Here is a 14,525-nt window from a genome sequence, read left to right as displayed (position 1 = left end):
ACTCACAAAGCTTAATTAAACACAATATTGACAAAACATTTTTAGTTTTAGTCTTTGATTATTTGATCAGTCTGTAAGTCAGCTGATTTGGTTGTCGGGTCTGTATAATCATATCTATTCTAAATGTATTTTACTTTGCCTAAATATTGCATGTAAATATAAATATTTGAAATACTATAAAAGAAACTAAAATGATCAAAACTAATCCTAAAAGTAACCAAAACCAAACGACACAAAAAAAAATGTGACAAGTTCATCCAAGTTTTCTTGTCTTTCGGAAATAACAAGTAAGAAAACAACTCTACAGCAAGGTAAGAATGGCAGAGCCGTGATTTAGCACTTCTAAATTTACCGTGTGTTAGTACGGTTAACAGTTTTCTGTAACATCAGCTAGACAGGAGGTGACAACAGCAGTGATTGTACATGTCTATTCTTCACTCTCTTTATAGCTTCGATTTGGTGTCCACAGACTTGAGAATAAACAAATAACTCATGAGATGCTGAATATTGAAGTCTCAGCTCAAGTTAGTCATTAATGTTGTCTGTCATATTATTGGATCATTACTATAATTTAATGTGAAAAGAAGTGTCCTATTCAACAGGGTGTTTTTTATATATATATATATATATATATATATATATATATATATATATTAGGGGTGCAACAATACACAAAATTCATGGTTCGGTTCGATACTTTGGTGTCACGGTTCGATATTTTTTTGATACAAAAAATGTTAATGCCTTTTTAATTTGTCATTTATTTAAATTATAAATATATATTTTCACTCAAAAGTACAGTTTTTAAATTTAATGTTGCTGAAACAACAAAATAATAAAATAATAAATCGATCTGATCGAGAAATCCCTCATCTTTGGAAAAGAGAGTTTATTACAGAGAAATGTCTCTTTCCAAAATAAAAGCTATACTATACGCTTCTTCTGGGCTATATTCTCAGCAGCATATTAAACATATCAGGTCCCCATAAGGAGAATCATGTGCTAACGGCTGTCTAAATAACTCGGGTAAAGTTTGTAGCATGCGTGCTTGTTGTTTTTGTCTGCTTTCACTTGTCTTTGCACTAGGATGATGTTGGTGCAAATGTGCAGTCATATTCGTTGTGTTCCCACTAGTACTGTCAGCGTTAATCTGAAATGACGTTAATGCCACAACACGGCAAATCTTCGTTAACGAGCTACCGCGGATTGCCCAGTGCGTGGGGCTAGACAGCGTCAACACGTTAACGAGCAAACTGCGCTAATGCACTAGTTCCCACCCATGTAATTGAGCATTGTGTGGCACATCCGACATACTGTTTTGTCCATGACGCGCTTACCTTCAGGGTCATACTTCACATGAAGACCAAAATAGTTCCAAAGGCCAGATCTGAATGTACGGAGCTCCGCAGGGGATATGGGAGAAGAAAAAAAATTAAGACGGACTTTTGCGAGATCTCGCAAAACAAACTCGGGATCTCGCAAAAGTTTTAGCTGCATTCTTCGGAGGCCGCCAGCTCGAAGCCAACCGGGAGGTCGAGGCACGATGTGCCGGGAAAGCGGTGTTCCCCCCAGCTGTAGTAGGTCTCGACCTCCCGTTAGCTTCGAGATAGTGGTGTCAGATCTCCGAAAACGTCAGAGCACTTTTGCAAATATGTGATGTCTTGTAAACCGAGCAGGTATCTGACAATTACACAACTACATTCACGCCTCAAAATATCTTAAAAGTGTATTTTGTGACCCAGAAAGAGTAATATTACAACTAAGTAGCTTTGTTGGATTTCAACTTTTGCGAGATCTCGCAAAAGTTTTGCGAGTCCGTCTTAATTTTTTTTTCTCCCATGTCCCCTGCGGGGCTCCGTATGAATGAGGGTGGGGGAGGTTCAATTTGCCATGTTGCAACGAGCTTAGCTTCTGTCTTGCTAGCTTGCGCTGCGCTTAGTGGATCAGCGCTCGACAGTGCAGCCTAGGCGGAGTAGTCGAACGCAGATCCACTGAGCTCTCAACACAGACAGCATCGTCAGAAGGAAAGTTGATAAAATAAATTAAAAATTTTGTATTGTTCGATACATATGCGTACCGAACCAAAAGCACTGTATCGAACTGTTCAATAGCGATACGAGTATCGTTGCACCCCTAATAAATATATATATATATATACTCCTTTCATGCTCACCTTTCCACTCTTTTTACTTAACCTATTTCCCAGAGGAACCCACCCGAGGGATTAATAAAGTTCTATCTAATCTAATATATATTCTATATTCCTTTTTTCCCTCTTCTTTCTGGAGCATTAAAATAAGTACCCTAACTCCTCACAACCTTAAGCCTATTTTTGGAATGGCTAGAGGGGCACCACCTGAGGCTGGAAATGCCTCATAATTTTTTTTGTATTGCTACCTAAAAATTATGGCGAAAAACCTGTTTTCTGTTTTCCACTTACAGCCAACAAGAACGACAAAACTGAGAGCAAGACCAGTGAGGCCAAGAAACCCAAGACTACACGTAAGAAACATAAAATACTTAAAATAACAGGTTAATTTTTTTTTGGGGGGGGGGATACACAAACTACACAATACACATGTTTTCATGCAGTTGTAAGTTAGTTTCACAGACATCAATGACTACAAAAGCTCCTTGGGTATTTCCAGTACTTCTTCTACCAGTCAGGTCCCTGTATCCACTTCAGGACCACTTTGAGGTATTTTATCAAAGCAGGGACCAGCATGGTAACACAAAATTCTGGGCCCAAACGTGGGAGAAGGTTACCACCAAAATTTCAGATGCAGCCCGAAAATTTTGTCCTCCATGATTTTATTCAAACACTGGCAGAAGTGTCACAACACTGGTAGAACTGGGGTAATATAGAGTAATAAGTATGTTAGATTAAATAATTAAGCGACATATTTTATTGTATAAGCATTAAATGTAATAGAGAGAAAACCCCAACAATCAGACAAACCCTGTGAGCAAGCACTTGGCAACAGTAGGAAGGAAAAACAATGCATACTTTCATAAAAAGTAAATGACATAGTGGTAGGCTTTTACATTTTCACAAATTTTACTATATTATACTAGAATATAAATTATTATACTATTATAGTGATATATAAATTATACTTATTATAATTTCTGTTTCTCTGTAGCCCGTCCTCGCCCAGCCTCAACCGCCGCTCCTGCTACCCCGGCTGCTTCCACCAATGGAGAATCCAGTGCCACTCACCGCCGTCGGGTCATCACCAAACCCCCTGTGCCCAAGCAGACTCCCCTGGATAAGAAACCAGCTGTTCCCCGTGCTCCCCGCACCCCCCGACCCATCAATGCTCCAACACCAGATCTAAAGAACGTCCGTTCCAAGATTGGTTCCATTGACAACATCAAGTACCAGCCTGGTGGAGGAAAGGTAAGACAAAGAGACAGCACAAGAGAGTACTATGAATAATTCAGGACAGTGATGTACCTGTCAAGATTCATGAATGAATGCTTTTCTTGTAACAGCGAATGATTTGGCGATGGGTGGTTTGTACTTTAAATAGCGCATGTGTGTTATACAGCATAATAACATGAATTAATTCCTTTACTCTGGGATTGAGATTGGATGTCAGAATATATTTAATTTAACCTCTGCATATTTCATAGTTAATTTACAGTTTTTCTTTTTAATTCCTGGTCATTCTGAAACAGATAACATTTTTTAAATAGATAAAAGTAGTGTTGAAAAATGCTGAATTCAAAGTATTTCAAGTGTTTTACCTTAACTGTATAATAGGTCCTGGTACAAACTCTCAGAACAGCACTGCAAATCTTTCTCGCAGTAGAAGTGGATTTCCTGAAACATTGTAAATGTGTTCCTGGATCCTCATAATTCTGTACAAACAATGTCAGTGCCTGGAGTGCAGAAACGATCAGATGACTACATGCTCTGACTCTGCGGAATACACTGGATTCAGTTATATTTGCAGTGCCGTATAGCAGTGCCGTTGGCACGGTGCAGCTATGGTTAGACCTACAGTAGAGAAGAACACTAGTAATCAATCAATCAATTAAAGCTTTATTCGCCACATGCAGGTTGCCCTGCAGTGAAATGGGTAAGTAAACAGTCTACCAGCCAACCCAGGTGGCCTTGCATGGAATGGGAAGGAACAGACTCAACACAGTGGTTATCAGGGTGTTTTTGTTCGCCTCCGGCCTTGAGCCCACAGCTGGCGCCGAAGGGGTAGCCACATCATAATGGTGATTTTTCTTTTAGAAACAACTCATGAGAATTTCAAGCTGTTTTTAACACTCCGACACTGGTCTCTCAATCTCCCATTGGATAGCTGCGAGTTTCTCCATGATGTTATTTACCTTCAATTCTGTGGTCTTTTCAGTCTTTTGCTCACAGAGCAGATTCTGAGACCTCACGACCCGCGTGTAATCCAGAGGTGTTGTTCCGAGTGGATTCTTCCCTGATGTAATCCAATATACGCTCAGAGGTGTTATTCTGAGCCTTCACTGCAGCCGTTAGCGCCTCCAAGCTCTTAACCATGCTGCCTTCAGTGAGCCCTTTCTGAGAAGCCGCACCTCGTCCCATCGTTTCAATCCCAGTGGGCAGCCTTGGGGGAGTTTGAACAGCCCGTTCCGCTTTCTTAATTTTCCAGCCAGGGCCAAGCCAGCTCCGATCAGCAAGAACCCTGTTATCATGGTTCCGAATAGGTAGATATCTTCAGCATCTTCGATCGACAGTCCCGCCAGGCACACGATCCTGCATGTCTGCCACCCGTCCATCGTGTATCCGGCAGGGAAAGTCCCTCCAGGGCACTCGGGCTCTCACGAGCCCAGACTTCTCGTTGAGAATAGGGTGTCAATAGCATTCAGAGACCAGGTGATCAAATCCATAATTCTCTTTAGGTTTTAGAAACAGACTGTGAGAGTGTGTTCCAGGAAAGTGAAAAAAGCACGAGACAAGACAAGGACATAAGAAGCTAAGCAGGGAAGATAAGGGAGAGGAGAAAAGTGCGACCGCTGAGAGCCAAACGAGAAGAGAGTAAGAGAGAAAAGCAATCCTCACATGAGCTACTGAGTGTATATAATTTGACACCATTTGAAATAACAATAACTCAGAAACATGTCACTTCTGCACTGTGGGCATTTTAAAGGGCGTGTACATGTTAACTGAGAAAATAGCAACTTTACAACTCTATATTCGTTTTCCAGCGTCCTTCTAACATCAATCTTTTAACATATTCCTCTTTCTGAAATATCCAGTTTTTAACAGCATCTTGCTGCAATGCAAATGTTCTGACAGATGATGTTCTATCTCAGAATGACATACAGAACAGGAAGCATGCATGCTACCTGTATTCCACCACCCTAAAGTTGCCCAGCATGTCATGACATGGATCAGAGACATGACTGTGTTGTCCGTCTCCCTTCAATGTTATGTGACAGTGTGTCTAGAGGAAGGGGTGTGCCGTCGCTTTCAATCACAGGCATCATCCTCTCTCTGTCTGCCCTGCCATGTGAAATAATGTGTCCACTCTATCCATTATATCTTCTCTATTGTCCGTCAGAGAGTGGTTTTGCCTCAGAACAATATTGTGCTGAGAAAGTAGCCATTTTGGAAAATGTTCAGGGATTTTTTTCTTTCTTGTTGGGAGTTATTGAGAAGTTTGACGTCTCTCTCAGACGTTTTGAGCTTACTAAAGCTCGAGCTGGAGATCAATTGGATAGGCTTGGAAAACAGAAGCAGGGAAATGGCTAATATGTGTTTTTTTACTTGTGAATGTTTTCTGTTTATGCACAGATAGTAGAAAACATGGACGTGGCTTCCAAATATGAAAAAAACAAAAAAAGCTAATGGGGAAGTGCCTCACGCTGTGTACGTAAAGTGCTCTCTATCTGAGGGCCAGCGGACGGTGATTTGCTGTCTGTTTACAGGTTAACAGGCTCGTTCACTTGTTTTGGTTCATACTGAATAAAAAATTAAGTCACTTTTATAAAACTTGGTCATATCATGATTCAAAATCGAGAATTATGTTTATTATAAAATCACAAGCTAATTGGCTAATAACTTGTCATTAACAAATGAGTGTTTCGCACCTACAGCTCCTGGTGGCATCGTCTTTTGTTTTGCAGCCATGAAAATGGTTGATGTCGCACTAGCTACGTCCGTCGTAGTATTAGCTAAAGAGTAGCAAAATACAGTCAGGCAAATTTACATACGTGCACACACAATGAAATCGGAATAAAATATGTTTATTCTTGAGCTTCAGAGGTTCTGGTAGGGTTGAATGCTAATAACTAAGCTAATGGGTTCAAGCTTTATGTTGATCATTCAGATAATCGGGGCAGGGATAGCTCAGTAGGTAGAGTGGTGGCCCCATGATCGGAAGGTCGGGGGTTCGACTCCACTGAACGGCTACCCTGAGGTACCCCTGAGCAAGGTACCGTCCCTACACACTGCTCCCCGGGCGCTGCATTGGTGGCTGCCCGCTGCTTCACTGGGTGAATGGGTTAAATGCAGAGAAACTATTTCCCTATGGGGACTAACACGCACACTTTACACTTTTTACTTTACACTGATCAAGAACGTCTACTTTGCAAAATGTTGAATTATATTTAAATGTTCTCACAACTAATAGTTGCATTCCTCATACACTTGTTGACATTTTGTCCACTTGTTTGTATGTTTTTGTGTTTCTCTAGATAGTCAAAGTTAATTTGCGTTCTTTTGCACTAACTACATCGGTTTCATTTCCATGTGTCTGTAGTGACCTTTTCTGAAATTGCAGATACAAAGTGTCTTTCTGTGCACCAAAATAGGTGCACAATGATTAACAAATATTTATGTTAATATCTTCCTTTCACATCCATTACTTTCTCCTGCCTGGTCATACTGCAGTGTTTGGTTGGGTGTTGTTGTATCCAGCATAGACGTCGCCACTACTCCCATTCAGGGGAACACAATCCATGCACCTTTTCAGCAACGCTTAACTTCCACAACTTGTAGCGTTTAGTCATGATTGTATGGCCAATTAAAGTTAGATTACTGTAGAAAAGGAGCTGTTGCTTTCTGTGCAAATAGTTCTGTGAAATTGCCCTGACCTTGTACTTTTCTGTGTGTAACAAAAGAGCAGTCGGAAGGGAAAATATTGCTATGAACTGTACTTAACCGCTCCATTCACTCTTTCAGGCATTGTGTTTCACAGGAGCATCTTCCCTGCTTTTCAAAACACGCTTTTACTCTTTGAAAGCTTCTTTACACAAACACATCGGCGCCCTGCATCGTAATTACTGGCACTGACTCATTCAGTCTTTTGTGATACTAAATTGCTTATGTTTACATTTTCTATTCAGGAGCAGTTTATGTGACTAATAGCCTTTCCCACCTCAGTATTTAGCAATAATATCAGTGCTGTTTATGTGAGCAGTGGTACACTCCAGAAATGTGACATTTGATTTGTTGTTTTCAGACTGTATAAATAAGCCGACACTCTTTTTTTGTGATGGTATTTGATTAGCTTTTGTCACTAACAAAAGAAAAATGTTACTACATTTGTACTAATGTCATGTTTTAAAAAGGCTCCATCTGTTCCAGTTTTCTACCATCTGAATGCACAATACTCCTGATCTTCATGCTAAATTGTCCCAAAAATAAATTCTAACATTTAACCGGTGCCACTACTATCAATTATATAATATTATTCATACACCCACACATTTGGTTAATGTATTTGGTTCTTCGGCTTCTTTTTTAAGTAGCTCTAACATCCATTACACTCACACAATTGGTCCAGGCATTTGCATTCTTTTGATCACACCCATGTCGTCCACCTCGTTGTGGTGTAGCATTTGGTTGGTTGGAGGTTGTATTGACCAGGGGTGCTGGTTGTCTCCTCAGGTCTCTTCCACCCCGAACAACAAGACATCAGACCCCTCCACCCCTGCTGCCAAGGCCAGAGTGAGTCCTTGCCATTGACACCTTCACACCCCAGTACATTCACCCTTCTGTATGCATTCATCACAAGCACCACCTGCTCAACATCTCGAACAACACTCCACCTTGCTGTTCATTCCTACATGCACCTGCATATTCTGTCTGTTGATACTAAAGCAGGTTTCATTGTATGGTATATTTGTAAGAGACAAGTATAAAAAACAACAACTCTAAGACTAATTTCTAACACCAGTACCTTGATTAATAAGTGTAATTGTTTAAAATCATTATTGGACAATATCATATTATGTCATTATTGCAGTTCTGGACAGGCTCTAACTGCGTTATATAAAGTTTTAAAATCTCAAATTTGCTTGGAGTAAACAGTTCAGTGCAAAGGGAGTCTTGTAGTGTCTGACTCTTTCATGCAGTATATTCAGTGTGTTTATAATATTCTAGTGAAGTCTAAGAACTTGGTATACTATTTTAAAATGTTTAAAAATCCCAATGATTTCTTGGCTTAACTTGGATTGCCTCAATATAGAGGCTTGTAGGTGCTTTAACAACAAATCGTGAATAACCAAGAGGTTATTCAGGTTCAAGAATGAGATAAAAAAAAAAGAGAAATGGCAACAGAAAAAGGATGAATCTGTATGCAAATGGTAAGCAATGTGCAATTTTATGGCGTTATTTTTGTGCCACTATTCTGAGCGCACATAAAAAAAATTGCAGGTGCAAGTGTTGCATTTTGAGGAGAAATTTATTTTGAGTAAAGAAAAGCTAAATTTGAGTGAACAAAATTCATTGCTGCGTGCAAAAACTGTATTTCAGTGTTTGCTATTATCCACACACACACACAACAGCAGCCCATCTCGCTCAGTTTTTGCATTTGCGCTTGCTCGCAATGTGTTGCTCGCGCTCTCAACATTTCTGCTCGTGCACGCTCAACTCTTTCTCTACATCGTTATATTTGTGCCACAAAACCAGCCAATCACAGACTTGGATGCAAAAAAAATCTGATTGTCTGTTTTGGTCTCCAACCAGCTCGAAACGAGGCAGCGGCGGAGGAACACAGAGTGGCGGAGTTTGAAATAATACTCTTTCTGGGTCACAAAATAAACTTTTAAGATATTTTCATGTGAGAATGGTGCTGTGTGAACTTCAAATACCTGCTCGATTTATCAAGACATCACATATTTGCAAAAGTGCTCTAACGTTTTCAGAGTTACCCGAGGGCGGCTGCTAGTGTGTGTGTGTGTGTGTGTGTGTGTGTGTGTGTGTGTGTGTGTGTGTGTGTGTGTGTGTGTGTGTGTGTGTGTGTGTGTGTGTATGGATAATAGCAAACACTGAAATACAGTTTTTGCACGCAGCAACACGCTGCTGTCAGATGCATTCGTCAGCAAATGTGGCTGTGTTGGTCACTCTTGCATGAACAGCCTACCCAAGCTACCCTACCCAATCTGTGAGCGAACCGGTCCAAGATCACTACCTCCAGAGAGCCGTGTGTGGTTCTTCCACATGCTACTGAGCCTCCCCCCGGTTGTTAAATTGATAAATTGTCAGTATGTCTTGTTTTTTCAGACTTCAATCACCCAATCCAATAAACAACACCAAACAAGAGTCAATAGCAGAATAAGCTGTCTGGCTTTGTCAAGTTTTTCATGGGTGTGACACACAACCCAACTGCTGCTCTACCCACAAATGCTTTGTTCTTACAAATGTGACACCATTTAATGGGAAATAAACAGGCTTTCCATTGATATAAGATTTACTGCCAAGAAGCATTGTTAGAAACAAAGAAATAATCAACCAAACACAAATTCACTTACTCTTTGTGCTAAGATTTATCCACTGCAATGAATACAGAACATGGGTAGTATAACAGAGTGTGTACCATTAGCTAGAAAAGCTAGAAGACATGATATGTGTACAAATACAAAATGCAAATTAATCTCACGCATTATCTTTGGCTGAAATTGATGTTGCATTCTTTGAAATGTGGTCTCCTCTCATGGATAAGTGTCACTTGGTTGCCACTTTTTAGCGGTAATTTACTAAAATATTTTCATCATCCTACTTCTTTATCTAGCATAGCATGAGAATCATTAGAAATTAAGGAGACATGATGAACGAGAACCATGCAGCTGCTTGAAATCAATTAGGATATTTATGATGTGCTATCTGTGAGGAATACAAACTGAGGAGTCTGCTGCTTTTTGTCTGTGTGTTTGTGTGTGTTCGTGCTTACGCATTAAGTGTATGTGCACTCACTGCTCAGTGAGTCATCCTTTGCTGGTGCCACCTGCGTCATCATGCCATTTTCATCCTGGAGAAGCAACACTAAGACAAAGACAGAGAGAATGGAGGAAGGCGTCTTAGGCTTGCTGCAGGGCTTTTTTACAATGCAGCGACAGAGCCAATCAAAGTGATATCACACAAACAGGTTGGTGTTAGCTTATATAGAAGCAGGACAGGGTGGCTGCTTTTGATTCTTCATCATCAAAGTGGCTTATCTGCAACATCTTAAAAGCTTTGACTATTTTACCTGAGAAAGTTTTGGACACACTAGTGAGTCCAAAGTCCACAGTCCACAGTCCTTAGGTTGTGAAAAAGATGAAGACATCAAAGGGCAGCCTATTATTTCCATTTCTGGCTCTATATTTTTATTTTGGGAATTTACTAGAATAGCTTTGAATGATTCAAAATTCAAAATAATCCTTCTTTATCATATACTGGACCTTGGTGCAGCCCCTTAGTTTCTCAGCTGTCTGCAAGTGACAGATCATTGAAATTTGCTGTGTCGCCACGGCCATGCTTTTTGACGAAAACTCAAAAACTCCACATTATGACCCAGGTTTGTAGTTGAGACTAACCAAATATGAAGTTGGTCCTACAAAAAAACAAGGAGGAGTTGGCAAAAGTATAACAGCATGAATAATCTCCTGAAATGCCATCTTCAATTCAAAGGGCAAAATTTCATGAGTTTTCAAGCAGATTAAAGGCCTCAAAAAGCCATTAGAAGTGATTACACGTTTCATGCTCCGGCCATAATGATAGTAGTTGGATTAATTCTTATTAAAAGGTAATTAAAAATTAAAGTTTATTTATGAAGGGTATTTTTTCAAGTCAAGTGGCTTTATTGTCATTTCAACCATGTGGTAGTCACAGTGAAACCAGACAGCATTCCTTCAAAATTACGGTGATTTATATAACAGGCAGTCAACACAGGGAGTGCAAAAAAACAGTGCAACACCAGGCAGAACAGAACAATCCCACATAGCAAAATTGGTATGGATCGGATCTGGCCCACACACCGCAAAGAATGACGGCCTTTTGGTGGCCCGGATCTGGTTTGCCAGATGTGGCCCACACATGGACCAGCAGCAGACACACTGGTGGTCCTGTGCCCAGAACAGTTTCAGCTCTGGCCCTAGATGTCAGCCTAATATGTACCTTAATCAAGACATGTAATAACAACATGCGCCAGAATATAATAGTGGAAAAGTAACATGAAGAAACTCTGTTCAGACAATGAATGGATTGATTCTTATATAGCCCTTTTCACTGTCCCAGATTACTGAAAGTGCTCTAAGCAACATGTCACATCAACACACTTTGTCTAAACTGAGTGCTTCCTAACTACATTCATACTCTTGGCATGCAGACTGGAAGAGCCAGGGATCTTACCACTACCCTTCCGATTAGTAGGTGACCGGCTCTACCTCCTGAGCTACAGCCACACAATGGTAAACATGAGTAAACCCTCACTAGGTTTTGGATAAAGTTTACACTCACAAACCTGTCAAACCTGCATTTAAAACGTTGGCTACCACAGCAGTATAGTATTGCAACATGGCATTTGGGTCTTCTAACTAAAACAGGAAAATAGGAACATAACTAGTGCCATCAATGCCAGACCTGGCACACATCTGGTTGACATGCACCAGTCAGTCAGAAGTGCCAGCTTGATGCTGGATCTGGGCCAGACCTGTTTTCTATGAGCCTGGGCCACATAAACCAATCCACAATCGGGCCAGATGTGGCATGCCATCACATAAATGGTGCCATCTATGCCAGGCCCATATCTGGATGACATATGTCTTACCATGCCAGAAGTCAGCCAGCAGTGCCAGCTTGATACCAGATCCGGGCCAGACCTACTTGCTACATGGGATAGAGATACAAGACAGTGCAAACACAACAACAATTTAAACATGCATTTCACTGACAGAAGTTTCACTGACAAATGCAACTGCATGGCAGGATGCTGTAAACGGACCAAACTTCAGTCAGGAGAACAACTGAGATAATCCATCCACAAAACAAGGTTAGTCATTAGTATACTGCTGCATGGGCTGGGCTGTAGTTACATCACAAGGGTTTAAAAACTGAGCTTTAAAATGTACAGTGGTAATAAAAACCGAGAGAGGCCGACAGTGATCCCTAACTGTTTTTAGGGGCTTGTTCAGATTAAACAGAACAAGATACAAATCAATTATAACATGTTAAAAAACATGTTTAGAAGTGACCAAAGTCACATTTTGGCAGGTTGAGTCAAGTTTGCTTTGCTCAAAAATGTCTTTTATCTGCAACATATTACTCAGCCCCAATTCAGAATATAAACCCAGATTGTCCAGATAGGCTTCACACCCAGAGAGACCCGCAAGGTTCAGTTTTAACCAGCCTGATCAAGTTTAGTTATTCATTGTGCCCTGCAAGCCCACTCTACACAATACTCCATCCTAAGCAAAGGGTATCATTCAGGCTTTGTCATGCTGTTCACTTTCTGGAATCAGTACAAATCTGATCTGACTTATTAGATTTCTCACTAAGAGGCAGGAAGAATCCAGGTTACTTAACTCTGAATTGTTTAACCTTCCCTGTATCGGTCAGCACTGGATGGCACTACCACAGGTAGAAGCAAACTTTTCTGGTTGATCACAGGCCTTCTACTGAGGGAGATTCAAGATTCAATGTCACATCAATCGGATCACTGAGCTCTTTGGCCCCACAGTATGGTATGCCTTCAACACATTAATTTTAGGACAGCCTTCTTTTGCAGTTTGAGGTTAGCAATCAGGTAGGTTCTCAGTCATCCAGGTCATGGTAGTCTAAGGAGCTTGGAAGGAAAGTGACTGGACTTCTTAAAGTTTCATGAACCCCCAAAAAGCAAACGGCATCAGATTTAAATTGGATAAGTATAATTGTTTTCTACTTATACCTCAAACCTATGTCTATGGTGTATGGCAAAGACACTGCAATAATTCAGAGAAAACTCTAACATCAGACAACCTGTTATGAGCAAGCACTTGGCAACAGTGGGAAAGAGAAACTCCCCTTTAACAGGAAGAAGCCTCTGGCAGAACCAGGCTCAGGGAGGGGCGGCCATCTGCCGCAGCCAGTTGGGGTGAGAGAAGAAAGACAGGACAAAAGAAATGCTGTGGAAGAGAGCCAGAGATTTTTACATTTCAGTTATGTATCTCATTTGTAGCCAAAGCTGAAATACTAAGGAGAGAAGCTGACCATATAACATGTTCTTCCAGCTTGTAGTGTACTGCTGAAAGCACTTCAGACAGAACAACAGGTTTTTCTGCAAACTAGTCTATTTTTGAATCTTTTTAAAACCACCTTGTGCCCTCTGTTGTTCTGAATCTGTCACTTGCGGTTGCTTTTTTGCTTTGCTTTTAGCAGCATGTGTTAACACAAAATTACTGTCCACGGCACTCTTGCATGTACTCTCTCTCATCTTTGAGTGTTTGTCTTATGCTTTTTTTTGTAGCTATTGCTGTTTATGGAAGCGCTCTGTTGTTATTCACTCAGTATTCTCATCTTTTGCTAATTATGCATTCATTTTTGTAAGAATCTGCATTGATTCTTTCTAAGAATGTTTCCCATTAACATTCTCATTTTGATGGTTTGTCACATAATGTACCAAAAGCATTTTTGCTGTCTCATGTGCAAACCATCAATGAGCTTCTATAAAAAATGAATAGCAAAAAGTCTTCCATACTTACAGTACAAGGCTACTCTGTTTCCTGTCAACTAAACCTGCCAGCTGATCAGCTTTCTTTCTTTCTTTCTTTCTGTCTTTTTTTCTTTCCTCATGTTGCTTGTCTGTGTGTCTGCCTGCTTGTCTTTAGGTTCAGATAGTGCACAAAAAGCTGGACTTCAGCCACGTCACTTCTCGCTGTGGCTCCAAGGACAATATCAAACATGTCCCTGGAGGTGGCAATGTAAGTACTCCTGAAGCTGGAAGGAGACTCTCACATTTTATGCTAATTTAACCTAATTTGGACTATCTTGCTCAAAAGGTTGATCAGTTGGGAATGCCCCTTGTGCCTTGTACTCACCTAGCAGGTGTATTTGTTACAAAGAGATAAAATGGGAATTTATGTTCTTGGTATGTAAATCAGGTCCATCGTTGGGGGATGCATATTGTATTGGGTCCTTATTTACACATTCATACAGTATTGCTCTTGCAAAACAATATTCCTGTTCCTGTTTAAACAATTGCCAGATAATCTCATAATCTCATCGTAAGAAATTGAATCAGTCTGACTTATAAACATTGTACTGTCCTCCGGTGTTCTCTGATTGGATCTCTTCAAAC

The 14,525-nt window shown here is 40.5% G+C and overlaps 1 protein-coding gene across 5 annotated transcripts in view; it reads left to right on the top strand.

Moving 5' to 3' along the window:
• LOC146648722 (uncharacterized) overlaps positions 1–14,525 on the top strand; it is a 195,123-nt gene that overhangs the window by 168,494 nt on the left and 12,104 nt on the right. For all 5 annotated transcript variants that reach the window (XM_085389387.1, XM_085389386.1, XM_085389389.1 and 2 more), the window contains 4 exons: positions 2,443–2,502; positions 3,144–3,400; positions 7,880–7,939; positions 14,056–14,148. In XM_085389387.1, the coding sequence (XP_085245513.1) occupies positions 2,443–2,502; positions 3,144–3,400; positions 7,880–7,939; positions 14,056–14,148 (470 nt within the window). The remainder of the gene's footprint in view (positions 1–2,442; positions 2,503–3,143; positions 3,401–7,879; positions 7,940–14,055; positions 14,149–14,525) is intronic.

The sequence above is a fragment of the Rhamphochromis longiceps genome, linkage group LG18, assembly GCF_057381845.1.
Source record: "Rhamphochromis longiceps isolate RC_006_pf linkage group LG18, R_longiceps_female_GT1.1, whole genome shotgun sequence".
NCBI lineage: Eukaryota > Metazoa > Chordata > Actinopteri > Cichliformes > Cichlidae > Rhamphochromis > Rhamphochromis longiceps.
Note: the sequence above shows the minus strand (reverse complement) of the source record. Positions and strands in the feature narration are given on the sequence as shown.